The 27,247-nt window shown below is 53.5% G+C and overlaps 1 protein-coding gene across 6 annotated transcripts; it reads right to left on the reverse strand.

Annotated features, from left to right (window-relative positions):
* Positions 1-117: 117 nt before the first annotated feature.
* Positions 118-27,247, reverse strand: IKBKE (inhibitor of nuclear factor kappa B kinase subunit epsilon). Of its 6 annotated transcripts, none has more exons than XM_016937443.4 (22): positions 26,238-26,930; positions 25,691-25,780; positions 23,629-23,743; positions 22,484-22,624; positions 21,961-22,090; positions 20,585-20,766; positions 20,106-20,266; positions 19,084-19,194; positions 18,604-18,783; positions 17,810-18,000; positions 17,008-17,072; positions 16,829-16,920; positions 16,408-16,494; positions 12,203-12,278; positions 11,969-12,081; positions 8,950-9,026; positions 6,138-6,177; positions 5,245-5,346; positions 3,880-3,976; positions 3,621-3,733; positions 3,008-3,079; positions 118-895 (listed from the first exon to the last, which is right to left on the reverse strand). In XM_016937443.4, exons 3-22 carry the CDS (start codon positions 23,713-23,715, stop codon positions 862-864), a joined length of 2,151 nt encoding a protein of 716 aa, XP_016792932.1. In that variant the 5' UTR covers positions 23,716-23,743; positions 25,691-25,780; positions 26,238-26,930; the 3' UTR covers positions 118-861. The 6 variants fall into 6 exon arrangements, with proteins under 6 accessions (XP_016792932.1, XP_016792928.1, XP_063648812.1 ...); XM_016937439.4 differs by having other exon boundaries at positions 23,629-23,747; XM_063792742.1 differs by lacking the exon at positions 3,008-3,079.

A 27,247-nucleotide genomic window follows, 5' to 3' on the forward strand; every position in this document is an offset into this window, starting at 1 on the left:
CACCCCCATTTCCCAGCACTTCTCACAGATCCCCGCCCAGACCCCACTTGGTTGCCAAGCACACCCAGCTGAGAGCCTTCCCTGCCTTGCAGACACAGCCCAGGGAGAGCCACCAGAAACAGAAGCGAAGGCCACATTTATTCCACTTCTTGAAGGTGCAGGCCTTGGACCTGCCCAGACTCACAGTCCTGGCTGCATGTCCCAGGACCAGCTGCAGCCTCAGAGAGTGAGGGAGAGCCAAAGGGGCCCCAAGACACTGGCACTGGCCTTGGCCACCCATTTTCTCAACTTTAGGCTCAGTCAGACCAAGCATAGAAAGAACAGGAGGCTCTCTATGTTGCCGGAGGCTGGCAGTGGTGACCCTCAGAAATCACAAGGGAGCGGAGAGAGCTGTGTTCAACATGAAACGCTTGAAGAGGAAGGAAGACTGTGATGAGGTCGTTTGACCTACTGCCCTGGGGAAACCCCAGGAGGCCTCCGCTCCTGTTGGCTAGGGAGTGAAGTCCTATAAACCAGAGGGAGTGGGAGGGCGTATGAGAGCTTCTTCTCCCCACGGCCCAGCCATGGGCATGGAGGAGCAGTACCTGAGCCTAGAGAAGATAGAAAGGTCAGCCAGGCAGTTGCTGCCACACTCTTTCCTGTGGGTCCCAACAGAGGTGGCCTGGTGCCCAGTCTCAGCTGTGCTGCTTCCCAGGGAGAAAGGCAGTGGAAGGTAATGCTGGCGACATCCTGGCCAGCAGCCAGGAGGGAGGTAGGCTGATGTGATGGGATGGGATCTTGCCCTGGGTTGGTCTCACGGTGCAGAAGAGCAGTGTTGGAATCATTCTAATGCTTCAGGATGCCTCATGCGCCCCATGGAGCTCAGACATCAGGAGGTGCTGGGACTCTATTTAGCCTACAAGAAAAGGTACAGGCTAGCAGTGCCCACCTGTTGGAGAGGCCTGCAGACCACACTCCAGGGCCCAGCACAATTAGCTTTCAAGAACACTGAGCCATTCAAGTCCTCAGCTCTCCCCTTGTAGCACCCTCACTCCCTGACAAGAACCCACTGGCTCTCACCTCTGACTATATGTTGGAATCACTTGGAAAGCTCATGCAAATCCTAACCACAAGCTGTACCCAGAGTCTCTGGGGCAAGACCCAGGCATCTGTACTTTTAAAAGCTCCCCTGGTGATTCCATTGTGTAGCCAAGGTTTAGGAGGGGAAAGGAGTTTAAATGGATTCATTTGGCTCTTTGGCTACAGCTCTGAATAAGGAAGTGAAAATTCACTAAAATAAAGTTTTGAGCTATCTGCAAATAGATGACATATCACAGCAAGAGCAATTTTTGTTGGCACTAAAATTAGAACTTCCTGACCAAGAGGGCTGTTTTGGAAAATCCTTCCAAGAAGCTGTCAAATATCCTCTTTTTGGGTGTTTAAGAGGATGAGTTCTCTTGCTGGAACAGGACAGGGAGGAGATTCCTCCCTTACCCAAGGACCCTCTGAAACTCTGGGGACAAACCACAAGCTCTGCTCCTGGTTTCCCTACCTCCTGGCCCCAATTCTAGTGTGAGACTGGAGTGGCCTCTGGGGAAGAAGTAACATTTAGTGAGCCCTTCCCTCCACACCCCCCTACCCGCAAGCACCTTGCATATCTCATTTTTTTAAATCCCTATGTCAACACCATGAGGTAGAAATTATTACTCCTGTCTCACAGGGGAGGGAACTGAAGCTCAAAGCTGAACACACCTCCCAGGGTCACGCAGTTGGTAAGAAGCAGGGTCAGGATTGAAATCCTGTAGGAATCTCTGCTGACTCTACCCTGCCATTGGTTCTCAGACAGGAAAATGACAGACACGAGGATGACAGGCAGGAGTGGGAGATGCGTGCACGTGTGTACATGTATATAAACAGGGCCGCTGGCCTTCAGGGCAAGCAAGGACCATCCTTTATCCTGAGGTTATCTCTCTTTGATGGTAAAATGTGTTTTATAAAGTGGGGTTACTAGATGACAGGGCTTTTTTTTTTTTTACTTCAAATGTGCTTACTTGGTTATGTGAGCAGCTGGTAACTCTGTTGTTCTCGAGTTTTATTTTAGAACTATACTGGTACGTAGCCGGGCGCAGTGGCTCATGTCTGTAATCCCAGCACTTTGGGAGGCCAAGGCAGGCAGATCACCTGAGACCAGGAGTTCGAGACCAGCCTGGCCAAGATGGTGAAACCCTGTCTCTACTAAAAATATAAAAATTAACTGGGTGTGGTGGTGGGCACCTGTAATCCTGGCTACTCAGGAGGCTGAGGCAGGAGAATTGCTTGAACCCAGGAGATGGAGGTTGCAGTGAGCCGACACAGTACCACTGCACTCCAGCCTGTGTGACAGAGTGAGACTCCGTCTCAAAAAAAAAAAAAGAAAAAAAAAAAAAAAGAAAGAACTTTTACTGGTCTGCAAAATCTCAATCTCAGAGTCGGAGCCCTGTTGCATTCCCACACCAACCTCTCATGACCCCTCAGCACCCCAAGGAGGGGAGTCGAATCAGGAGATGATCCTGCAGCCCCGGGCTGGCCCATGAGCATTGGCAGGAGGGACGGGAGCCCCACAAGGCCAGAGAAACACCGGCCTTGGGCATCGTATCCAAGGTGTCTGCGCTGTGGCTTCCTGGGGTAGCACATGGGGATGAAAACAGCACCTATCCTGAGGATGGCTGTGATTCAAGGAGGCATCTGGGGCAGCTTGGGCACAGAGTGCATATGGAGTGCAGAGCTGGACACAGGCACAAACCCCATGCCTCCAGGCCCCCATCTCCCTGACAGCATGGAGGCTCACATTTTAAAGGCTCTAAGTGAACCCTACACCTCCTGAGGATGTCAACTCATTTGTGGAAAACGCCTAAGCTTCAACAGGGCTTCTTGGAAAATGGACATGTGTCATCAAACCTGCATGGGCAGGCTTGGGGACTCTTCACCCCCCCAGGCAAGGATAGCTTGAAGACCCAGCCCTGACCTACACAAGGTGAAAGCTCCTTACCGTTCGATGATGCGGTTGTTGTCCAGGAGGTCAGATGCCAGCAGCTTCATCCCCTCACAGAGCTCTTGCATGCTGCCCAAGGCAGAGGCAGGAGAGGCGGCTGAGGCTGGAAGTTGTCCTGACAAGACCCTTTTCCTGGGAGGCCCACCCTCCTCCGCAGCCCCACCAGAGAAGCCTCTTTATTCTTTTTTGTTTGCTTATTTGAGACGGAGTCTTGCTCCCTTGCCCAGGCTGGAGTGCAGTGGCACAATCTTGGCTTGCTGCAATGTCTGCCTCCTGGATTCAAGCAATTCTTATGCCTCAGCCTCCCAAGTAGCTGAGATTACAGGTGCCTGCCACCACACCCGGCTAAATTTTGTATTTTTACCAGAGATGGGGTTTCACCATGTTTGCCAGGTTGGTCTCAAACTTCTGGCCTCAAATTGATCCGCTCACCTTGGCCTCTCAAAGTGCTGGGATTACAGGCATGAGCCACCGCGCCCAGCTAGTCTCTTTAATCTTGCCTCCTAGGCTTGGCATGACGCCAAACCCCTCAGGCTCTAACCTCAGCATACTCTGCTCCCTGCAACCCCCTTCCACACAGATACACACCCGCTTTCTCCCCAGCACTTACTGGAGAAGCAGGTCCTTTCGTGTAGGGCTGGGGTAAGGAGCTATGGGAGGCGGCGAGGCCTGAGCCCCCTTTGCTCGGTCCTGAAGGAGCTGGTGAGATAGCTCTTCCAGGAGCTGCAGGGAAGCCATACTTTGGTCAGCAATTAGTAGCCAGCTTATGTGTGGCTGGGTAGGGGGAGTGCTTGAGGAGGGGAAGACATGGGTAACAAGCGCCCCAGCCTGCATCCCCAGAGCACCTAGAATCCTTCTGCCATGCCCACCTTGCTGAGACTTTCCTGGACCCCCTGGGCTTCTGTGTTACAGGCTGCCACAGAACAGCCGACCAGGCGCAGGTGGTTCCTGGTCTCGTGCACCACCCTCAAGAGAACACACAGAGACTTAGAATTAGAGCAGGACTCAGCCCATTCCCCAGGGCTCACCTAGCTGCCATCGGATCCACACATGGACACAGGTGGGTCCCGGGTATTTGCCTCCCTCGCTGCCTCTGCCCTGCCAGCTGTGCCCTCCACGCTTGCCCGCCCCACTGCAATAATGCAGAAGCACACAGCTGGCTGAGGCTGGGAGGCCCCCTTCAGGGCCGTAGTGTGGAGTACCAACAACATACATGTGGCTGGGGCTGGGTGACGCATGCCACCTATGGTGAGCGTGGCACCAGTCAGGCTGCAGAGAGGCAGAGGATAGCCCACACCAGGGCTCTCAGTGTGGGGAACTGCCCACGCTCTCATTTCCAGTGTGAATTCTCTCCTATCTCTAAGTGGAGGGAAGGAGCAGGAACATTTTCCCCAAGGCCCAGAGCCGTTAAATCAGGGGTTGGTGCTCAGCCCTGGCCACACATTAGAATCACCTGGAGAAGCTGTACTACACTGACATCCAAGCCCTGCTCCAGAGCAATTACACCAGAATGTGTGGTGGGTTGGAGTAGGAGAAGCAGGCATTGGTATTCTGATATGAGGACGGGTGAGTGCCAAGGTCTCAGCCCCATAACAAGGTGAGGTCCTACAGGCCACGTGGTAGCACGTGGGAAATTGTCCTCTCTTCTCAGGGGGGGCCAATGTTCACACAGGCAGGGGATGGAGAGTGGGCCTGATCTGAGAAGGTGGAACCCAAAACTCCTGAAGGGGACAGTGTGACAGAAGGTTCTACTTAAGGGCCACTGCCACTGTCCTTATCCCAGGGACACCTAGTGTTCTCCTAAAGGAGACTTCTCAATATAACCAGGTGGAACGGTAGAAAGAATCCAGATTTGATTTGATTTTACCCCTCAAAAGCCCTGAAGAATCTAGATTGTAGAGGCAGGCAGAACCACATACGAGTCTTGGGTCTGCCACTTACTAGCCATGGGATGTGCAGAGGAGACCTGTTCTCAGAGCCTCAGTTTCCTCACCTAGGAAATAGGGTGATGATATCTACTGTATAGGGCAGGTGTTGTAGGAGTAAATAAGCTGAGCTACAGAAATCTCCCAGCCAACTGCCTGGTCCACCCAGGGACAGAAAACCACTCATCTGCTCACACCCCTTCACTCACTCCTCCCTCTGCCTCAGAGCTCCACAAAGCCCTGGGTCCTCTGAAGCCTAGAAGGGCCAGGCCAGGCCCTGGGCTCCAGGAGCTCAGGAGGGGCTGTTACCTCATCCTCTTGCCGTGTGTGACTAAGGACGCTTGATACTTCTGCACGCACTCCTCCTGGAACACCTGCAGGAGTCTTTTGGCTAAATGACTGAAATTCACCCTAGAACGACAGGGAACCAAGGTGCAGATGAGCTGCCAGAACCACTATGCACAAGCCCACCATCCCTCAGTCTCCGTCAGTCTCCGTCACCACCTCGTCGTAAGTGCCCAAGCCCTGCGTCCACAGCAAGGCTATATCTCTGGGAAAGGAGGAAGGATGGTCACACACTTGGATTGTGAAGGCTGCAGTGGCCAGCAAAGCCCACATCAACAGGGAGACGTGGGAGACGCACAGGGGATCCTCAGGGAACACACATGTGCTCAAGCTTAGTCCTCAGGAAAGGGAAGGGAAAGTGAGGCAGCCGTGGAAAGAAGGTATGTGAGTGCGTGTGTGTGTGAGACAAAAAGGGGTCGGGGTGCTTGTAGAACTGGGGGAGTGAGTTCCCAGATAACCATTAAATCAGGGAGGGCCTCCTGGACGTGAGTGTGTCCGGGAAACATGGGAGACAGAGGAGCCGGGGGAGGCAGGGAAGGTTCAGGCAGAGGGCAGAAGCAGGAAGTGGTAAGTGGTGCATCAGTGAGGACAACTAGAGAAAAAAAAAAAGCCTGCAAACAGTCTTGTCCATACCAGAAGTAAATCCAGTTACATCAAGATTGCATCTGAGAAGTCTCCCTCCAACTAAGCTATGCATACTCCCTCCCCTGGCCCCAGATAACCTGTTATCCCCAACTCTGCTCAGCTGCAGTCCGGGACAGGGCCCTTCACTGCCTCTCCCCTGGTGTTGAGAATCGTTCTGCCCTGCGGACACCCACCCTCCTGCCCACCCGCCTGCCGGAGGACAGACCACTCACTTATCCAGCTTGTGAATCTGCTCCTCGTTGTAGCCAAGCCCTGGAGGAAACAGACAGAACAGATGTCACCTATTCAATCAGTCAACGAAACAGAGTGCAGCAAAGATCGAGAGACAGTTAAAAGATGAAGACGGCCCAGCCTGTGCTGCTTCACGGGAACTCACCGCCCAGTGGAGTAGGAGGGGCAGAGGAGTGAAGCTAGCACCGGAATAGCTGATTAGGACAAAGCCAGGGCCTCAAGAAGCCATGGGGAAATTGTGTGAGGGCCCCAGGGGAAGGCAGCCTGCAGTGCAGGGCCGGGGTGGGGACGTGGGGGATGCTTCAGATGGGAGTTGGTGGATGAAGTGGGCTTAGAAGGAGGCTCGGTCAACCATAGCCCCTTATCCAGCACCCTCCCAGAGTGACTGATGCCTGCAGCTGGGTGGTCCCATGCCTGAATGTTCATGGGCTCTACCTGCAACGAGCTGGAGAAATCAGGCCACCACCTTCTACCTCCCCGCTCTGCCCAGCCACTTTTGCCAGAAAGGCTGAAGCTTTCATGGCCTTGGCTGCCTCCTGAAGGGCCCTAAGGCTCATGCACTAGGGAGATGCTGCCCCCTCCTGGTCTTCGCAGGAATGGGCCTCCAGGGTGGCGGCAGCCCCAAGATGAAATGATGATGGCAGTTCACTTCGAGGGCCTCCCCATCCCACTCCTGTCATAGCAGAGTCCCCCTCCTGGGCCCTGCACTTGGCCAGCTGAGAGCATGTGTGCAGTCCGAGAGACCTGGGACAAACCTCAGCCCTTCCTCCTGTTGGCAGGCGGCACTAGGCGAGTGATTTCACTTCGCTGAGCCTGTCTCCTCATCCATCACAGGTGCCACGTGGGAGTCCCGTGAGGCTCATGCAAGAGAGCCTGAAGACCACTGGGCATTTTAAAAAATGGTATCTTTCAACACGCTGGGTTTTAACAGTTAGGGGTTTATTTTTAATTTTAATAAAGGACTCTTAAAGACCAATAGAAGTAAAACTCCTTTGAGGCTGTAAAATGGGATGGTTAAAAGCAGCTGGACCTAGATTACTTGGGCTACTTAACCCTTCTGTGTCTTGGTTTTGTCATCTATAAAATGGGGAGGGTAATGATGCCTAGAGGTTTTGTTATTGTTGTTGTTGTTTGAGACAGGGTCTCGCTCTTGCCCTGGCTGGAGTGCTGCAGTGGTGTGATCTTAGCTCATTGCAGTCTCGAACTCCCAGCTCCCAGGCTCAGGTGATCCTCCCACCTCAGCCTCCCAAGTAGTTAGGACTACAGGCGCATGCCCACTTCCAGCTAGTTTTGTTTATTTTTTGTAGAGACGGGGTCTTGCTATGTTGCCCAGGCTGGTCTTGAACTCCTGGGCCCAAGTGATCCTCCCGCTTCAGTTTTCCAAAGTGCTGAGATTACAGGCATGAGCCACTGCACCCAGCTCCATGTATGTGTGTGTGTATATATATATATATACACACACACACACATACACACACACACATATATAAAATTTAGTTTCCCAATAGAGATGTGTTATAAATGTTATATATATGTGAATAATATATATATGAATAATATATATATGTGAAATATAAAAAATAAAGCGATGGGAAAGCATCCTGTAGTCCCAGCTAGTCAGGAGCCTGAGGTGGGAGGATGGCTTGAGCCCAGGAGGTTGAGGCGACAGTGAGCAGTGATCATGCCATTGTACTCCTGCCTGGGTGACAAAGGCCCTGTCTCAAATATATATATTAGCATGTAATCAATATAAACAGAATTGCTAAGGAAATAAGTTATGTATTTATGTGTATATATACACGTGGGATTTTGAAGATAACACAAAAAGAATATAAGGTATTTCTTTAGTGATTTTGTTTATATTGATTACACGCTAAAATGACACTGGATATATTGGGTTGAATAACACATTAAAATTAATTTCACTTGTTTCTTTCTACTTTTTAAAAATTGGCTACTAGAAGACTTAGAATTACATACATGTCTGGCATTATATTTCTATTGGACAGTGGTTTTTAGATAATCCCAAGGAGAGAAGAGAATTTGGCAATAAAGCCCAAGACCTTCAGCCTACAGATTAGGAAATGCTTGGGGCCTGGGAGAGGAGGGGGAGGTTTGGTTCCTGGTGTGTTAGTTCCCCAACCTGAAGAGTCAACTGGAGCCTCCGCAGGCTCCCTCCAACCCCCTCACCAGCCCTCCCTGGGTCCCACCCTTGCACTACCCCACAATGGCAGTCACTTTGGACAAGCAGCTTCCCACCCCCGAGCCTGTAAATGGGCTGCCCCTGCCACAGCATCCTTGTGAGGATTAATGGATCAAGCAGCCAAAATGCCTGACCCAGTGACTCAAAATGGGACTTCTCCTGACCCCCCCTTTTCTGGAAAACCTGACTGTCTCAGTGTCCCAAGGACACAAAGGATAGTGACATTCTATACTTTAAAGTACCCTGCCAAGGTAAGAGATCTCTTTCCAGGACCACCTCTCCTACAGCACCCAGGCCCCAGCCCACTGGATCCCCCAACCATGTGATCCAAGTCTCTCATGTGGCAACAGGCAGGCATGTAAAGGTTTCACGTCCCCCACTGGCCTGCAGGCAGCTTGCAGACAGGGGCCTTGCCCCTAGAGCAGCTGCACAGAACCATCCGCTTAGTGGGCCTCCAAGAACCACCAGCTGGAGGTTAGTGGCCACTTAGCTGGAGGTTAGTGGCCACTGGTAGCACCAGTGAAAAGGAAGAAAGAAGAAAGAAGGGAGACAGAGGAGAGAGAAGGGGCATCTGCCCTCCCCGGGCTCACCTGGCCTCATCCTAGACTTCTTGAACTGTTTGTAGATGAAGTTCATCTTGTCCAAACAGCACTGAATCTGCTGGATGCTGTGGGCAGGAGACAGGGACCAGGTGTTGGAAGAATCTAATAGCACAGAGGAAAGAGGGAGGGAGGGGAAGGGTGGCAGTGGAATAGGGGAGGAGCCTCACAGCCACAGTTTTGGGGGATCAGTCTGGGAGTGGAGGTGGCTGTCCCGTCTCTAGGCTTATTTGAGACCCCGTACAGTCAGCCAGCCGTCTCTCGTTCTCATGGCTTATTCTTCCTCTCTCACACACATGCACTCACAGCATGAGTTAAGTAGGAGATAAGAGAGACAGGAAGCCAAGCAGGACGGGCAACAGGAACGTGGCCTTTACTACATGAGAAGTTGTGAGACTAGGCCCTGGGAAGGAGCCTAGGCCCCTGAAACCTAAGAGCATGTCTGGCAGTGACAGCTGGGGATAGAGGGGAGTTAAATCTCTCTCTGGTCAACTGGAAAAAGCAGAAGAATATAGCTTCTTGGTTTACCCAGTGTGTGGCACACAGCAGAAACTTAACATAAATAATGAATCAATAATCCTTGTTGAAAACAAGAATGAATCAACAGGCCTCAGTCCTGCCCGGAGGCAGAGGAACTGGGGAGATGATCTCCCGAGGACTTTCTTGTTCTGGGGTTGAAGGTCATTATTATTTCTTCCTTCCCCTTTTCAGGCTGGAAACAAACACTTTGTTTGAGAAGTCGGGAGTGTCTGGGAAAAGTTCTTCCTCACCCACAGGCCTATGTAGCTCCACTTCCTCCCTGCAGCACCTCCAAGTGACCCCATCTCTGCTATTTCTGGAGCTTGACTCTGAACAGAGCACAGGCTTGTTCCAGGGCTCTGCCAGCCGAAGGAGCCTGCCCCGCCAGGAACATGCGGGTGGAAGATGAAGTAGCTGGGACAGGCCTCAGATCCGCAGCCTTCATCCAAAAGACAAGGCCTGGGATCCACAGCCTTCATCCAAAAGGACAGGGCTCAGATCTGCAGCCTTCATCCAAATGGATGGGGCCTTGATTCTCAGCCTTCATCCAAAAGGACGAGGCCTCGATCCACAGCCTTCATCCAAAAGACAGGGCCTGGGATCCACAGCCTTCATCCAAAAGACAGGGCCTGGGATCCACAGCCTTCATCCAAAAGACAGGGCCTGGGATCCACAGCCTTCATCCAAAAGGATGGGACCTCGATCCTCAGCCTTCATCCAGAAGGACAGGGCCTCAGATCTGCAGCCTTCATCCAAAAGGATGGGGCCTTGATCCTCAGCCTTCATCCAAAAGGACGGGGCCTCGATCCACAGCCTTCATCCAAAAGACAGGGCCTGGGATCCTCAGCCTTCATCCAAAGGGATGGGGCCTCGATCCTCAGCCTTCATCCAAAAGACAGGGCCTGGGATCCACAGCCTTCATCCAAAAGGATGGGACCTCGATCCTCAGCCTTCATCCAGAAGGACAGGGCCTCAGATCTGCAGCCTTCATCCAAAAGGATGGGGCCTTGATCCTCAGCCTTCATCCAAAAGGACGGGGCCTCGATCCACAGCCTTCATCCAAAAGACAGGGCCTGGGATCCTCAGCCTTCATCCAAAGGGATGGGACCTCGATCCTCAGCCTTCATCCAAAAGACAGGGCCTGGTATCCTCAGGCTTCATCCAAAAGGACAGGGCCTGGGATCCACAGCCTTCATCCAAAAGGACAGGGCTCAGATCCACAGTCTTCATCCAAAAGACAGGGCCTGGGATCCACAGCCTTCATCCAAAAGGATGGGGCCTCGATCCTCAGCCTTCATCCAAAAGACAGGGCCTGGGATCCTCAGCCTTCATCCAAAAGGACAGGGCCTCAGATCTGCAGCCTTCATCCAAAAGGATGGGGCCTTGATCCTCAGCCTTCATCCAAAAGGACGGGGCCTCGATCCACAGCCTTCATCCAAAAGACAGGGCCTGGGATCCGCAGCCTTCATCCAAAAGGACAGGGCCTCAGATCTGCAGCCTTCATCCAAAAGGACGGGGCCAAATGTGCTCTGAATTGAGAATCGTCTTCTGATATCAGAAAGGCAATTTGGTACCCACACAGTGTATTGTGGAATGGCCCGAGCAGGGCATCAACTCCTAATCAAACACATTCACATCTCCAAAGAACCACAGGAACATTCACCGTAAGTGGGATAAATTCTATAAAGAGCCTCATTCGGTTTAGGTCAGGTTTTATGGCCAAAACAGTTAAGAAAAACTCCTGTGGTGTTCAGAGCTGTTTGAATTTAGAATTGAGGGCATGGGATGATGGATGGGGATAGGCCCAGATTACAGTAGGCACCAGAGAATGGGGAGGAGGTCCGCGCTGGGCACCACCCATCCCCTGGTCAGAAGCGGCAAGGTAGGCAGCGGCTCCACACAGTCAGCTGGGGCCTGGGGGAGGGGGGTATTTTTATGTCTGTTAAAAGGGAGAGTGGTGCCTTAAAGGTTGTAAACCCCTGCCTGGCATAGGCCAAGAACATAGGCTTTGGAGGTGGACAGACCCGACCTGAAGCCACCTCTGTCATTTGTCATTTACTGGCTGTGACTCAGGGTAAGTTAACCTCACTGACTGAGGTTCTATAAAAAGGGCATTATCATAGCATCATTATTGTTTTCAGGATTCAACGAGATGCTGTACGTGAGAGGACCTACCCAAGGGCCTGACACAGAGAAAGGGAACTAAAGTCTTCTTTTATTCAGAATTATAGCACCTGCTAAGATTCCCAAGGCATTCCTCAAATCCAAGATGGGTGCAGGACCCCAGATCCTTTTCTCCTCCTGGCTGGTGTCTGGGGCAGTCGGGGGGTTCTTGTTTATTGCTGGATCTCCCTATACTCCCCCATGCCCTAGCACCCTTGCCAAGAGAAAGGGGAATGCAAGCTGACGTCTAAAAGGCTAAAGGTTACTGGACCTTTGGAGCTGCCCACTCCCCCACTCCCACCCCACAAAGAAGGAAAATCCCACAGACCTTCTGTCCTCATGTACCTGATCCCGGCTCTTCACCAGCTCCCGGTTCAGGCTGCTCAGGCTCTCCTGGGTCTCCGTGATATTTTGGGAGCATCTGGAGAGGACCTCAGCTAGCTGTGGGGCACAAAGGCAGACCCCCGTGGGGTCTTCAGCCTGGGCACTGATGGGCAGGCTGGCTGGAACACGGGCCCCCAGCTCTGATCCTGCTAAGCCCTTGCCCTCCAGCCTCACTCACAGTCCGCAGCCTGGACCTCAGTTCTGCGGCCGCCTTCAGTTCCTGAATCTCAGGCGTTCCAGCCACGCTGCTGAACCTTGAGGGAAGCAAAGAGAAAGGCCATATTTGGGGGCTTAGGAGCAGCCAAGGTGGGAGGCAGAGAGCTCTGTTGGCACATGCTGGGCATAGCATCTGTGGGACAGCCTTGGTGGCTCTCCGGGTCTCTGGGAAGTTTTGTGTTTGGGACAGAGGCGCCATCCTTACAAGGGCCCTGCTCACCCAAGTTGTGACATTGTTGAGTATTGCAAAGAATAAAGGTTGAGACAGATTGTAACACCTTGAGTCTATGAAAATTCACGGGCCCATGATGCAAGGCTGCTATTAATGATCTCCTTACCAGGAAACTTTGTAACTAAAGAGAAAGAATTAAGTTCCTGTCCAGTAGAAACTGTATTTCTTGATAACCAATAGCTTTCTGATGAGGGAAAAGCTATATTTTGTAGACTACTAGGCAATGATATATCAGAAGTTAGAACATTATCATCTTGCTGCCCAGTGAAATCGTTCTCTGGGGCATAGCCTTACAAGCAATGATGGATGATAATGGGGTGGGCATTTGCACGGTGACAAGGTCACACCACTCTGCTTCTTTCTTCTACAGGGACAATGTAACGGTACAGTAGAGGAATCAGGCCATCATCAGCCAGTGGTATGTCAACATACAATACCCGGCATCATCAATAATGTATTCTAGCAAAAAATGTTCAACTGGAATCCATCTAGCCTTGTGCACTCCCAGTTTAGGCCTGGCACAGTGGTTCATGCCTGTAATCCCAGCACTTTGGGAGGCAGAAGTGGGAGGATTGCTTGATACCAGGAGTTTGAGATCAGCCTGGGAAACACAGTGAGACCCTGTCTCTACAAAAATAATAATACAATACAATACAATACAATACAATACAATACAATACAATACAATACAATACAAAATAAAAGCCAGGCATGGTGGCTCACACCGGTAATACCAGCACTTTGGGAGGCCAAGGTGGGAGAATTGCTTGAGGTCAGGAGTTCAAGACCAGCCTGGCCAACACAGTGAGACCCTGCCTTGAAAAAAAAGAAAAGAAATAAAATAAAATACTAAAAAAAATTTTTTTTAAACTTCCCAGTTTACAGGAAATGCTGAGAAAGAAGGACAAGACAAACAACTTCAAGGGGAAGCTCTAGATGAGTCCAGAAGGTGGGACAGCAGATGTGATCCCAAAAACAGGTTATAAAACAGCAAATACACTATCATTTCATGTTGGTTAATGTTTACTCATAGTAGAAAAATATCTAGAAGGATGTGTACTCCTAAGGTGTGATAACCTGTCTCTAGATAGTAGGTTATGGGATTTTAATTTTCTTATTTTTGCTTATCTCTGTTTTCTAACTTTCTACCATTAGTATATACATTTTAGTAACAATCATGATTTTTAAAAAGTATGCTGTGTATTTTGGCTTGGGAATGGAGGAGCAGGGAAGGAGAGGGGAGCTGAGCAAAGAGAGAATCAGGAATGAACTGCAGGCTCCTTGAAGACAGGGGTGCCGTCGCTTTGCTCCTCGTACGTCTCGTGCCTAGCAACGTGTTCGGCACACGGTAGTCCGTCAGTGCACGGATGCTGAAGGCGTTACTGAGTGCACAAATGGATTTTAAGGCATGGGAAATTTGACGGCAGAAGAGGGTGAGGCTGGACCCAATACATCTCCACAGGGAGTCAGGAGACATGGGTTCGAGTCCTAGTCCTGGCATTTGCTATCTGCATGACCTTGGGTTAGTCCTTTAGCTCTCCAGGCCTCAGGCTCTTCATCTATAAAACGAGGAGACAAATTTCCTTCCTGCGACACAATAAGATGTTCATAGGGATCAAAAGGGACCTTGGAGATGAAGTCTTGCCTGGAATGTCTTGCCTGGTGGCGGGGCTGGGGGAAGCCCTAGGATTCCCAAAGCCCGTCCTGGCTGCCTGAGCAGTGCCTGTGGATGGCAGCAGCTGCCCAGGAGGGCCAGGGAGCTTTGGGACAAAGGCAAGGTTGCTCTACCAAAGGACCTGTCCTGGGGAACCTGAGGCAGGATATGCACACTGGGGGAGAGGTGAGTCACCAGGTTGGGCAAAGGTGGGCCACTTGGCATGAGGTGCTGGGTTCCTCCAGTGTGACATTCAGCTCATGAAAATACCTGGTTCCACTGCGGGTGGAGCTAGTGTCTTCAGCCCTTAGGAGAATCTACAGGTCTGGGGATGTTCAGGCAAGAATGGGCTTGCAACATGTGGCAGCTGGGAGGCCGCAGAGATCATGCGACCCTCTCATTTTGAAAATGAGGACACAGAGGCCCAGGTAGGGGAAGGTGACAATGGGCTGGAGCCACACCCAGACTAAGAGAAGAGGCTGCACCTGGCCCTCTGGCTCCCTGCTCACAACTGTTTTTGCTCACCATCCTCCTCCTTGATGGGAGGCTGAAATAGGCTTCAAAGCAGGCACTTGCCTGACCCCAGCTCTCTAGACACACCACGGAGGCCACCTTGGAGGAGGCTGCAGAGCCAGAACAGGGGAACAGCAGCCAGCGGACACCAGGATGCCAGGACGCCAGACCCAGGCCAGCGTGCCATTCCCCACCATGCCTATCCATCCAGGGCAAGTGGGCAGACAGACACCCAAAAAGCTTTCCCAAACACATCTTTCCAGGTCAAGAATCTACAATGGCTCTCTACTGGTTGTTTTATTGGGGTCCAACCTCTCTCTAGCTGGACTCCTTCAGGGCCTCTATGCCTTCTTTCCTCCCCTCCTCACCTCCACCTCTGTCCGCCTCTGGCTTAGCTCTGGGCTATCTGCCATCATGACTGTGGCTTCAGTAAGCCTCCCCAGCATCCCCTCCTTTCCCCCGAACAGGGCCCTTTTCTTCTCTGTCTCTGTGCAGACCTTCCTGCCTGAGGTATTCTTCTTCTTTCTGGCCTTGAAAGCCTCATCCTTCAGGAAGGCCTCCGTGGTTGCCTCTACCCATCTCAGGTCTCCTCTTACCCAACAATCCCATCAGCCCTCACATGTCCAGGAAGGGCTAGCTGCTCTGGAGGAAGCATGGGCCTCTCTGAATGACAGGATGCCACATCTACCCCTGGAGCCCCCTCTGTGCCCTGGACAGAGCTCTGCTCAAAGGAGATTCACTTGCAGTTCTGCTGACTGAACCCTACTCTCTGTCACCATTTGAGAGGGGCTCAGTCTGGATGGAGACTCCATCCCTGTTATCTGGAGATGCTCCTCTTCCTCCTCCCTGCTCCTCCACCTCCCAGCTGCCCCATCAACTGCGTTGCTGCTGCGAAGCAGGAGGCACGCGGGGCTGCATGAGTCAGCCCACAGCTGGGAAACTCCCTGGAGCTCCCTGAGGACAAGGGCTGGGGGTGGCGGGAGGAGGGGGCCTTCAGGCATATGGGCAGTCTCTGATCTTCTGTTCCCAAAGACTCTCGCCACCAGTGGCATCCCTAGGCTGCAGAGCTCCCACCCTCACCCGTACCATGGCCTCGTGCCTTCCAGGATTTGGGGTGCTGTGCCTACTTCTCAATCGTGCTCTGGCCAATGAAGTCTTCCCACATTCCCCAACTCCAGACCCTTCCACTTGGCTTCCTCCTGCCCGGTCTCTCTCTTTTTCCAACCCATCCCCCCTTATTAGCCCAAGACAAGGGAGTGGAGGGAGTGGGGTTCCAAAGATTGGGGCAGGGAACCCAAGGAAGGCAAGGATAAGTTGAAGACTCAGAGAAAGCAGGAGATGAGGCATGGAGAACGAGACCACCTGGATCTCCATCCTGGTCACATCCAGGAACTGTGCGTGGGTGTGAGTCCTCCCCCTAGAGTTCTGCTGGCACTTGGCATAGGGTGAGCACTCTAAATCATTCAGAGAAGGACTTGGCAGGACACAAGCCCCTTCTTGGGATAGGGAGGCCACCTTGGTACCTGGAGAGTCTGTGCCCCCATGGGCCCCTTCCCCTGCAGGTGAGGGACTGGGTTTTGGGGGAGCCATTGCAGTTATTTGGTGAGGTGGGGATAAGGGATAGGGTGCGGGTGCCCTCTATTCTAGGAGGGCAGGGAAGGCAGTAGCCCTGGGTTGGGGAGAAGAGGTGCATTGTTGGAAGTATCTAGGGTGAGGAGCAGACAAGGCAGGGCTGAGAGGTCCCAGCTGGCCTGAGGCGAACACCCACCTTTCAGTTCCCAGGCTGCTGCTGAGGTAGAGGAGGGATGTCCTTGCCACTTCCAGAGTCCGTCTGCATGTGGCCTGGAGCACCTCCCTGTCCAAGGGGAGACTGAGTCAGAGCTGCCTTGATTGGGGGACTCAGCACCATGCATGCAGACAGCATCCCAGGATACTGGCCTCCACCTCCTGCCGGCCTCCCCCTCTGGCCTGCCTCCCCCTCCGGCCTGCCTCCACCTACAGCCCGCCTCCCCCTCCAGCCCGCCTCCCCCTCTCTGCCCACCTCCCTCTCCTGCCCACCCCCTCCTCCTGCTCACCTCCACTTCCTGCCCACCCCCCCACCCATCTCCCCTTCCTGCCCACTCCCCCTCCTGTCCGCCTCCCTCTCCTGCCCGCCTCCCCCTCTGTGCCCAGCCCTCATGATTACTCACATGACCCAGTGCAGCCCCCGAAACATTAGCTCCTGCCCATCCAGCAGGGCCCGTGCCAGCCGCAGGGCCTGGTAGCCGGCGCCCAACACGCCCTGAAACACAGAGATGCACAGGGCCAGGTCCCACACCTCCTACCCTTGGGTCATGCCCCTCCCTGCCACCTGGGGGTTGCCCCTCACCTTGGCAGTGTTGTAATCCGCCTGCAGGTCCACTTTGGGGACGAACTTGGGGACGTCCAGAGCAGCTGCAGACAAAGACCCTGTCTGAGGGGCCTGCCTGTATGGTGCTGGGTCGGCTTATCTTTCATTATTTCCAGCTCACACTCACCCCTCACTGCCAATCTCCCACCTCAGGCTTCACAACTCACCCTGAGCCTCCCACCTTGCCAGCCTTAGCCGCACTTAAAGTTGTGATCCCTCACTGCCACCTTGCGGCCACTTTTGAGAACTACCTCCTCATGTCCAAGAGCTGAAAATGGACTAAATCACCCTCTTGTCCACAGGTTTTGAGGTGAATACCCCTTCCTAGCCTCAGAGAAAGAGGATAAAACTTGCACTGTTCAAGTGAGAAGAAAGGACATTTTTGCTAGAGTTTGGAGAAAGGCCCAAGCTCTGGACCCCTGACCCCCTTCCCTTCTTTCCAGGAGCTCAGACTTGGGCTTCTTCCAACACAAACTGCCTGAGGCTTCCCCACAAATCAGAGATTATGGAAAGTGCATTAAATCCAGATCTCCCTGTTTCCACTGGAGCTCTTTCCACAGCTCTGAGGATGCCAGTAAGCCCCAGGGAGGTCAAGCCACCAGCCCACGTCATGTGGCATCTCAGAGGCGTCTGCAGAATTAGAACCCACATCTGCCTCCTGCTCCCTGTGGCCCCAAAGAAACACCCACAAAGAAAAGTAACCAATGGCCTGGATTGCAAACTCCTGTCTCAGAGGAAAATGTGGGGAGGAGAAAGATCCAGCCCAGGTGGCTCTACTCACGGTCCCTGAAGGCCAGCCCCTTAGGGATGGCTGTGCTGAAGAGGGTCAGGGGGCTGCTTGCCGTCGTGTGGGCGATGTGCTGTGCTGAGACGCTGGGCTCGAGGACACAGAGGTGACCCTCAAAGAGGTACTCCTGGTGCCGGGGGGCCACACTGGTCTGCTTGTGCACGGCCTCCTGGAAAATGGCTATCCTAGACACAGCCGAGGTGGGGAGCAGAGGGCAGGGGGTGTCAGTAGGCAAGGCAGGGGGCTAGGGTGGCCTAAGCCCCAGCTAAGCGTTGCCCATAGACAGGGCTCTGTTTTGCAGAGGGAGGGACGGGGGTGGTTTTCTCTGTCATCAAGGGTGGAGAGACCAAGGGGAGAGTTCACATCTTATAGTGATGGAGACAGAGTGGGAACAGGTCCCAGGAGTCCTAATACCCAGCCTTTGCCTCTGCACCTCTTCCTGTCACACTGCCATTAAAATTTACCTAGTTCTATAAAATTATCCAGGAATCAAGGGTACTATGAGCAGTACCTTTAGGAAATGTACAGCCAACATACACCATGCACACACTTCTCAGATGTATAATGCATATTAGCATTAGAAAAGGTACTGACTCTCTGAAGTACATGCAAGAAAACCTGTTTAGCTTTAACTTTGTAGAATTAGTCTTTTCCCAACTACGTTTGGACCTGGAAGCGTTCCTATGTACACACTCCTCAGAACGTACTGTGGGAGATGCTGCTTTGGACATGCGCTGCTGCTTGGGTAGAGAAGGTTCTCACCGCTTCCCTCCCTCGCCCCCACTTACGTGTTGTGGGCATGGATATAGATGTGGTGCAGGACTGCCTGGGACAGGGAGAAGACATGGACGACAACTCGCTGCAGGATGTCACTGGTCTCCGCAAAGAACTGGTCGAAGCCCCAGCACTTGGCCTGCTCCACCTCCAGGATGTTGGCCAGGATGGGCACCAGCTGGCTCTGCAGCCCCCTGCCCTCCCAGGACATGGAGACTGTCAGGGGCGGGGGCCCAGACCTATCCTCCTTAAGCAGGCAATAGGAGCGTTCTAAGAGAATGTCCTGAAGAGCTAGGACCAAGATGGTGGGGCAGGGTGGGTTGGGGAGGAAGAGCTGGAAGAACTCGTTCCAGCAACCAGATGGGAAAGTGGTGTGCCCAAGCCTGCAGCATGCCCGGAACCTGCTGGAACAGGCCTCAGAAGTCTTGACTTAGCAGAGAGAAGTGACACCCAGCTCAGACTCCAGCATCACCCCCCAGCAGGGTCCCACTCACAGTGACAGCTGGCAGGTGATGGGGAGGGTGTAGCTCCACTCCAGGGGCCCATTCTCCCGCCTCTGGGCACCTGCAATGGCCCCAGCCGGCTTCTCCGTGGTGATCCGGTACCTGCGGGGAGGAAGGCCAGGTCAGCAGGATCCCCAGCTATCACATTGCCGGGCAACGACACACTCAGCACAAAGGGCTCGGAGCACAGGTTCAAGTCACCCAGCTACCCCAAAGTAGCCTGACAGATGGAGTGTGAGAAACCTGGCTCTCAGCTGTGAGAGCGCCTTGCCTCAGCACTCCTCCTGGAGCCCTTTGCTTCAGGTAGAGACACCTTTGCCCTGTCCACTGCCTCTCCCCCCTGCTACACTTTCCTCAGCCTGGCCAGCCTCCTCCACACCTTTGCCCATGCTATGCATGGACCCAGTATCCTCTCCTCTTTCTTTCCCTTCAGAGTCCAGCCTTCCCTGACAACCCCCGTCCATGCTGGTCTTCTGCCCCTTTTGCGGGCCTGATATAGGTTCCACACAGCTGGACCCCGGGGCTGAGGCGGGTGCAGCAACCTTCCCACTAAGCCAGCTGACATCTCCTCTGCTCTGGGCTGTGCACTCAGAGGGAGCCGCTACTGTCTCCAGCCACTTGCTACTTCCCTGTCCGATGGCACAAAACCATGGAAAGACCTTGGACCTGGGAACAGGAAGCTGCCACCTTTGCCCCTGGTGAGCTCTTCCACCTTAGGCAAGGCACTCTTTGAGCTTCGGTTGAGACGAGGAGAGCAGTAAGGGAGCAGAGGGCTAGAGTGAAGCACCGAACTAACATAGGGCATATTCACAGACTCCCATCAGCCCTGGGCAGAGCTCAGCTGCTTGTTTGATCCCATTAACAAAAAGAGATCTACAAAGAGCCTGGGTTGGGGGGTGGACCAGAGGAGGGCCATGGAGTGTGAGGGGACCAGAAGACACAGCAAGGACCGGTGGGGGAAGGGCCAGGGGACTGCCAGTCTGCCCCATTCCCTGCCCTGTGGCCCACCGTACATGATCTCCTTGTTCCGCCGTGGCCCACCAAAGGGGATGAAGGGCAGGCTGCCGGTGGCTGCATGGTACAAGGTCACTCCAATGCTCCAGAGATCCACAGTCACCCCGAACGCTTTTTGCTGGGGCTTTCGAAGCACCGCCCGCTCATACATGTCGGGATGCTGCCGGAGAGAACCAGAACGAGGCCATGGAGCAGGAGGGCTGGCAAGGGCCTGAGACCTGTCAGACCCCCTTTCACCACCTGCAGGTGAAAACAGAACTGTTCAAATCCTTCTCCTTTGTCATCTTAAAAATGGGTGTCAGCCTCACCTTTTCCATCTCAGAGAACAGAATGCATTCTTCTGGTTGGGGTACAGGGGAGAGACATAACTCCTGTGGAAGAAGGAGGTGGGCCACACCCCCTCATGGGGGCTCTGGGGGGCTCACAAGGCAAGGGGAGCCCTCAGCATAGGGCAGCGGGTCTCCAGCAGCTCACCCACCAGGTACTCCTCAGTCCCATAGACCGAGACGAACTTCTCATCATCATCCAGCTCCCGGGCAGCCCCGAAGTCTGTCAGCTTGTAGATGCTCTGCCCCTCCTCCCCTACGAGGCGCATGATGTTCCCGGGCTTGATGTCGCGATGCACAATGCCGTTCTCCCGCAGGTGGTTCATGCCGGCCACTGGGAACAGACGGGGAGGCCACTAGCTGGCTCTGGCCGGGGACAGTCTAGTGTCTGAGGCTCATCTTGGTGGGAAGGCTGTCCTTGCGTCCAGAGAGACAGGAGTTCCCGTGGGCTGACAGAGCCATGGGACAGGCAGAAGGGCAGAGACGCGCATGGGGCTTAGGAGGGCATCTCAAGGACACTAGGGTATGGAGGTGCCATCTGGATTCTCTAGGAAACCAAGATGGGTGGTGGCTCTGTCTCCTCAAGCGCAGCACCCCTCTTTGTATTACTTCTTTTGATTAGGTGTTCAATTGTGGTAAAATATGCATAACGAAATTTCCCATTTTAACCAATTTTAAGTGTACACTTCATTGGCACTAAGCACACCCACGCTGCTGTGCCACCATCACACCATCCATCTTAGAACTTTTCTCATTCTCCAATTTTTTTTTTTTTTTTTTTTTTTGGAGACAGAGTCTCACTCTGACACATAGGCTGGAGTACAGTGGTGCAATCTCAGCTCACTGCAATCTCTGCCTCCCAGGTTCAATCGATTCTCATGCCTCAGCCTCCCAAGTAGCTGGAACTACAGGCATGCACCACCACACCCAGCTAATTTTTGTATTTTTTTAGTAGAGACAGGGTTTCACCGTGTTCGCCAGACTGGTCTCAAACCCCCAACCTCAAATGATCCGCCCACTTGGGCCTCCCAAAGTGCTGGGATTACAGGCATGAGCCACTGCACCCGGCCTCATTCTTCAAACTTGAAACCGTACTCATTAAACAACTCCTCATTCTCCTCTGCCCCCAGCCCCTGGAAACCACCATGGTACTTTCTGTTTCTATGAATGTATGAGTGGAATCATACAAGATTTGTCCTTCTGTGTCTGGCTTTTTTCACTTCACATAATGTCATCAAGGTCCATACATGTTGTAGCAGGTGTCAGAATTTCTTTCCTTTTAAGACTGAATAATATTCTATTTTAGGTACCTCCCACATTTTGTTTTCACAGTTAGGATGTTTCCACCTTTTGGCTATTGTAAATAGTGCTGCTGTGAACATTGGTGTACAATCTTTTTTAGGTTTAATTTTTAAGTTGGAATTTTAAATGGAATGATTAGCAGGAGTTAGACACCTGAGTCTTGTCAGCATCTGTCCCAGGCCTGCTGCTGGTCTGAGGGTGGAGGCAGGGACAGGGAGGGGCTCACCCACACAGCGCAGCACCACCAGGAACTCATCCTCAGGCAGCCCAAAGGCATTCTCAGGGCTCTCCAGCACACTCAGCAGGCTCCCACTGGAGCAGTACTCCATCACCAGTACCTTCTGCCGGCTTCCGCCCTATGGGTGGGACAGAGAGGGGCTCATGAGGACGGCACTTCTCCTCCCCACCCACCAGGAAGAAGTGGCTCAGCCTGGAGCCCAGAGCCCCCATTCTCCAGGTCCCAGCTTCTGGCCTGGCCTTCCCTCCTTGGCCTCACACTGATCCCACACACTGGAATCCAAAGTCACTTATTCCAGGAAGCCCTCTGCTTAGGTACTGATTCTGTCCATCGTTCCTTTCCAGTGCACCGCCCCCACCCCCTTGCCCCCTTTGCTCCCTTCTGCAATTTGCCTGCTGTCTCTGACCTGCTGATGAGCATGGGACCAAATCTCTGTTACCATGTGGCCTGATTCTCCCCAGACCATAAGGGTCAAGGACAAGACCATTCTCTGACCAAGCACCGGCCCTACCGTCTCCTCCACCGCAAAGAGCTTGACGATGTTCTGGTGGTTCAGCTTCCGCAGGACCTCAAACTCCCTCACCTGCACCTCGCGGGGCCGCAGGTAGCTGGTAGTGTTGAAGACCTTCACAGCAACCAGCTCTCCGGATTTCTGCCATTGGGGAGGGAGCAGTGGGAGACAGCATGGGATTAGCACATGTCCCACTCCCGCAGGGGAGCAGCCACCCTCTCCTGGGCCTCCATTCAGCCTCTCCGGCCAGCCCAACCCCAGAGATTAGCCTGGTTGGATGGGGGCTCCCATCCGCACTGCCTTTCCCTCTCAAGGGGTAGAGAGTCCAGCACTGGGAGGTGACAAGATCCTGACACTCTGATCTCCTGCAGGGGATGGCTTGTTGTCATTATTACAATTGCTATTGACAATCATCACAGGGCAGCTAACACTCCCTGGGGTTAGCAGCAGGGAAGGGACTGGAACCTGGTCTGTATGGCTCCAATTCTTTTTTTTTTTTGAGACGGAGTCTCGCTCTGTCACCCAGGCTGGAGTGCAGTGTCAAGATCTCAGCTCACTGCAACCTCTGCCTCCCAGGTTCAAGCGATTCTCTGCCTCAGCCTCCTGAGTAGCTGGGATTACAGGTGCACGCCACCATGCCCAGCTAATTTTTGTATTTTTAGTAGAGACAGGGTTTCACCATCTTGACCAGGATGGTCTCGATCTCCTGACCTCGTGATCTGCCCACCTCGGCCTCCCAAAGTGCTGGGATTACAGGCATAAGCCACTGTGCCCGGCCGGCTACCACTCTTGAATAAGACAGAGTGGATATCATCTCATACATTCTCGCAGGATAAATCCAAACAAGGCCTAATTCCCCACTCTGCTATTCCTAGATCCCATTTGCTGTTACCTTCCTCGGATGTTTGCCTTGTTACTTCACAGTTCTCTTGCTCCAACTTGTGCCCGACAGAGGCATCCTCTCAAGGAGCCGTTTTCAGCTCCCTATGCCTCTGCTCAAACCCACAGTATGAGTGTGCTACACAACATCCAGAGGTCCCTGTCCCACCACCCTCAATGCCCACTGGGGGCTGACTGGGCCAGCTTCTGAGGCATGAGGGGGCCAAGGCTGGGCTGGACAGGGCCTGGCCAGGGTTGCTTCCTACCTTGTTGCGGGCCTTGTACACACTGGCAGTGGCCCCCTGCCCCAGCAGGTCATCTGTGTGCCACAGGTAATTGGCTGTGCTCTGCATCTCCTGCCCTGAGCTGGCTGGTCACCTTCTGCCTAGAGAAAGAGCATGCTGGGGGCCCAGGATTCCATTCCTGGCACAGGGTGGCCGCTGGTGGCCTGACCTGTAACTGTGCCCCAAGGCTACCCTAAGAAGGGCTCCATGTGGCCATTCCACAAGCAAGGGAGCGGGGGAAGTGTGAAGCACAGAAAGGTTAAGTAACTTCCCCAAAAGGACGCACAGCACAACAAGAGGGCCCCCACTGAGCCCTCAGCCCACAGCCGGCACCTGTTCCACCTGCTGCCTGTCCTGGCTCCCCAAGTTCCCTTGAAGCCCCTCCTGAGGCAGGTCATTCTGCAGAGACAAACCTCTTGTCTCTACCACCTCTCCCCAGCACTGAAGATTCTGGGGTTTTGGCATCCAGGCTTGAGATTGTCCCAGGAAGCAGAAACAGTATAGGAGGAAGGGCCCAGGGTCAGGGAGCATCTCCCACACCACCACAAATCTCCAGGATTGCAACATGAGTCCAGAGCCACTCCCCCAGCCCCCACTGGCCTGCCTGCCAGGCCCACCACTTCCTGCTGCTGTGAGCTGACAGCCGGGCCAGTACTGCTCCAAGAGAGATGGGGCTGCTTCAGAGTGTGTGTGTGTGTGTGTGAGTGTGTGTGTGTGTGTATGTGTGTAGGGCGTTGGGGAGAAGGGTGTGGGTGTGTGTGTGAGAGCAGGGTATAGGGGAGGCAAAATTCATCATTCAGCCATTGGGAGAATCTGAAACCCCCTACAACTCTGTTTCCCATCTTTGTCCTCATCTTTTCCCCAAAGCCTAGTTCTCCTAAAGCAATTAGTACCAGAAAGTGTATCCTCAGAAGTTAAACTCAATTTCTCTTTGAAAAATAAGGCCAGTGCTGGCCTTTTTGGGATACCTGGGGACAGAAGCATTAGAAGGGCCACCATCCTTTAAATACTTTCTTTTTCCTTTTTCTTTTTTTTATTTTGACATAAGGTCTCACTCTGTCATCCAGGCTGGGGTGCAGTGGTACAATCATGACTCACTGCCACCTCCACCCCCTGGGCTCAAGCAATCCTCCCAACTCAGCCTCCTAAGGAGCTTAGGACCATAGGTGTGCACCACCACACCTGGCTGTCTTTTGTATTTTTAGTAGAGATGGGTTTTTGCCATGTTGCCCAGGCTGGTCTTGAACTCCTGAGCTCAAGCAATCCGGCCACATGGGCTTCCCCAAAAAATTGCTGGGATTACAGGTGTGAGCCACCATGCCTGGCCACTTAAATACTTTTAAATAACGCTAGACTAGAAAAGGCATCTTCGTGTTCTAACATCTTACAGGTTCTCAAACTGAGGGTTGCCATGCCTGGAATCCTATGTTCCTTCGCTCTGAACTTTTTCTCTGTGTAATCTTTTTTAAAAATGCAAATCCTTGATAATGTCATTTCATTGAGCCAGAGGCCCCTTGAAGAGATCGGTGGTCAACTCCTAGTTTCAGATCAGGTAGGAGCGGACATTACACAGAAGCAACTGAGGTACTGAGAGGCTTCCTGAAGACAACACAGTAGCTCAGCATGAATGAGTGGGTCTGGTTTTCCCCGCTGAGGCTGGAGCCAGCCAGCAGGTCTGGGGGCTGGGGCTGGGGTTGGAGCACAGCAGGCTGAAATCAAGGCCAAGGGCTCTGATACTGGGCAAGGAACAGCTCAAGACTCTGGGATAATAGGCAGGGAGGTGCAAAGCGCAGAGCCCCAGACAGGCGGTGTGCCCCTGGATTCTGTGCCCGGGAGCTCTGGCTGTGGCACATCTGGCTTAACTCTGCACGCTCTGCAGATCCTCCCCCCACCACCCCAAGCACCTGGTGCAAAGAAGGGCTCAGTGGCCCTCAGCCAGTGGTTGGATGAATGAGCAGTGGACAGTGAAGCATGTGAGACGCCACCCACCCACCTCTCCCCTCCCCTCCCTCCTCAGGGCTCTGCTGTGGCCAAGTGCACTTACCCCACGCTCTGAGCTGCCCTGAGTCAGGCAAAGGCTCTTCCTGGCGAGCGTATGTTATGCTTTCTGTCTGTGGCACGTCCAGGAGCTGAGCTACACCGGAAAGAGGAGGGCGGATGAGAGGCGCCCCTCAGTGCAGTTGCTTCTCAGCCTCCATCAAAGGCCGCCGGCCCTAGCCCTTTAACCCTTTCCTGTTTGTCACCTTCCCCCACAGGGCTGGGCTGGGGGTTTCCAGCTCTATTCCCAAACTGTTCAGGGAGCCTTTCCCAGCGTCTCCTACTCCTGAGACTCCGGCCAGGGAGAAAGACCCCGGGAAAGGTGAGGGCAGGCGCTGGGTGCTGATCGCTGGCTTTGGGTGTTGGTAAGCAGAGCCCAGGGAGGGCTTGTGGTTGGCCCGTGGTGGCTCACCTCCATGCCACACACAACGCTCTATGTGAGAGCACCGCCGCCAACAAGCCCACACCCCTGCACCCGGCTGAGCTGCCCTGCAGCTGCCCCTTGTCTGGCCCCTCATTCCACCCCCACCCCCCTCCACACGCTGCACACTCACCCCATCTCCACTGCAGGGGATGCAGGCTTGTGGGACTGGGTGACACCCCCAGAGCTTTCAGGGCTCACTGTCATTCATGAGCAGTGTTCTTAGCCTCCTGGTAGCCAAGGGCCCCTAGGACCCACAGGCAGGGCCAGTTGCAATGTCTGTGCCACCCCAGGAGCTGGGACTAGTGGGTTTCTTCCCTGCCTCCTTGTGGCGGTGGGACACCAAGCTCAGCACTGAGTCCTGGCTCTCAGCTCTCTCGCACTTCCTGATTTCCGTCTCTCGCTCTCTCTTTCTCTCTTAAAGAGACAGAGGCAACTCGGTGCAGCCACCAGCTCAGCAGAAAAGAGAAAGAGGATGCTCTGAGTTCCCAAGGGTAGGCAATAGGACCAGAGTGTGAGCCACAGAGAAGCCAGGAACTGGGGCCCTTCTGGTAATCTTGATGGGCAGCTGGGTGCTGTTTTGGCATCTCCCACAGTTCACTGGAGCAGGGAAGTTCAGGGCTCTTCCCAGAGTCAACAGAGCAGGTTGGGCAAGTTAACTAAGTGGAAAGCTGCCTGGGAAGTCCACGCTCCCACACCCAGGAACCCCAAGGAAGTGTGGGAGCTATGCCGATCCAGTCCTAGAAGTTGGATCTGAGTCACCTTCCCAGGAGGCCTGCAGAGGTCCAAGAGCAAGCGCGGGGACCCAGCTGATGCCTTCCAGTGTGACCTGAGCACACAGCATGCAGCCCCTCCCAGCCAGCTCACTCACCCGCAGAGTAACAGCTACTCTGTGGGTTGATTGGATGACATGGATATATTTGGAATTGTTTGGGAGCTTGGAAAGCATTTTACAGAAAGGCATTGAAGGCATGGAGGCCCACACACTTCAGTAATTTACCCGTGCTCTTCAGAGACTGCTGGGGCTGGCACCCAGGTGCCAACTTCCCAGCCAGGACTCGATGCCCCGCATCAAATGTCCTAGGAGGCTGGAGGGGTCTGTGCTGCTCTGGTCAGCTCTGAGATGGCAGTTGGATGTGAAAT

Source organism: Pan troglodytes, chromosome 1, assembly GCF_028858775.2.
Source record: "Pan troglodytes isolate AG18354 chromosome 1, NHGRI_mPanTro3-v2.0_pri, whole genome shotgun sequence".
In the NCBI taxonomy this organism is placed as follows: domain Eukaryota; kingdom Metazoa; phylum Chordata; class Mammalia; order Primates; family Hominidae; genus Pan; species Pan troglodytes.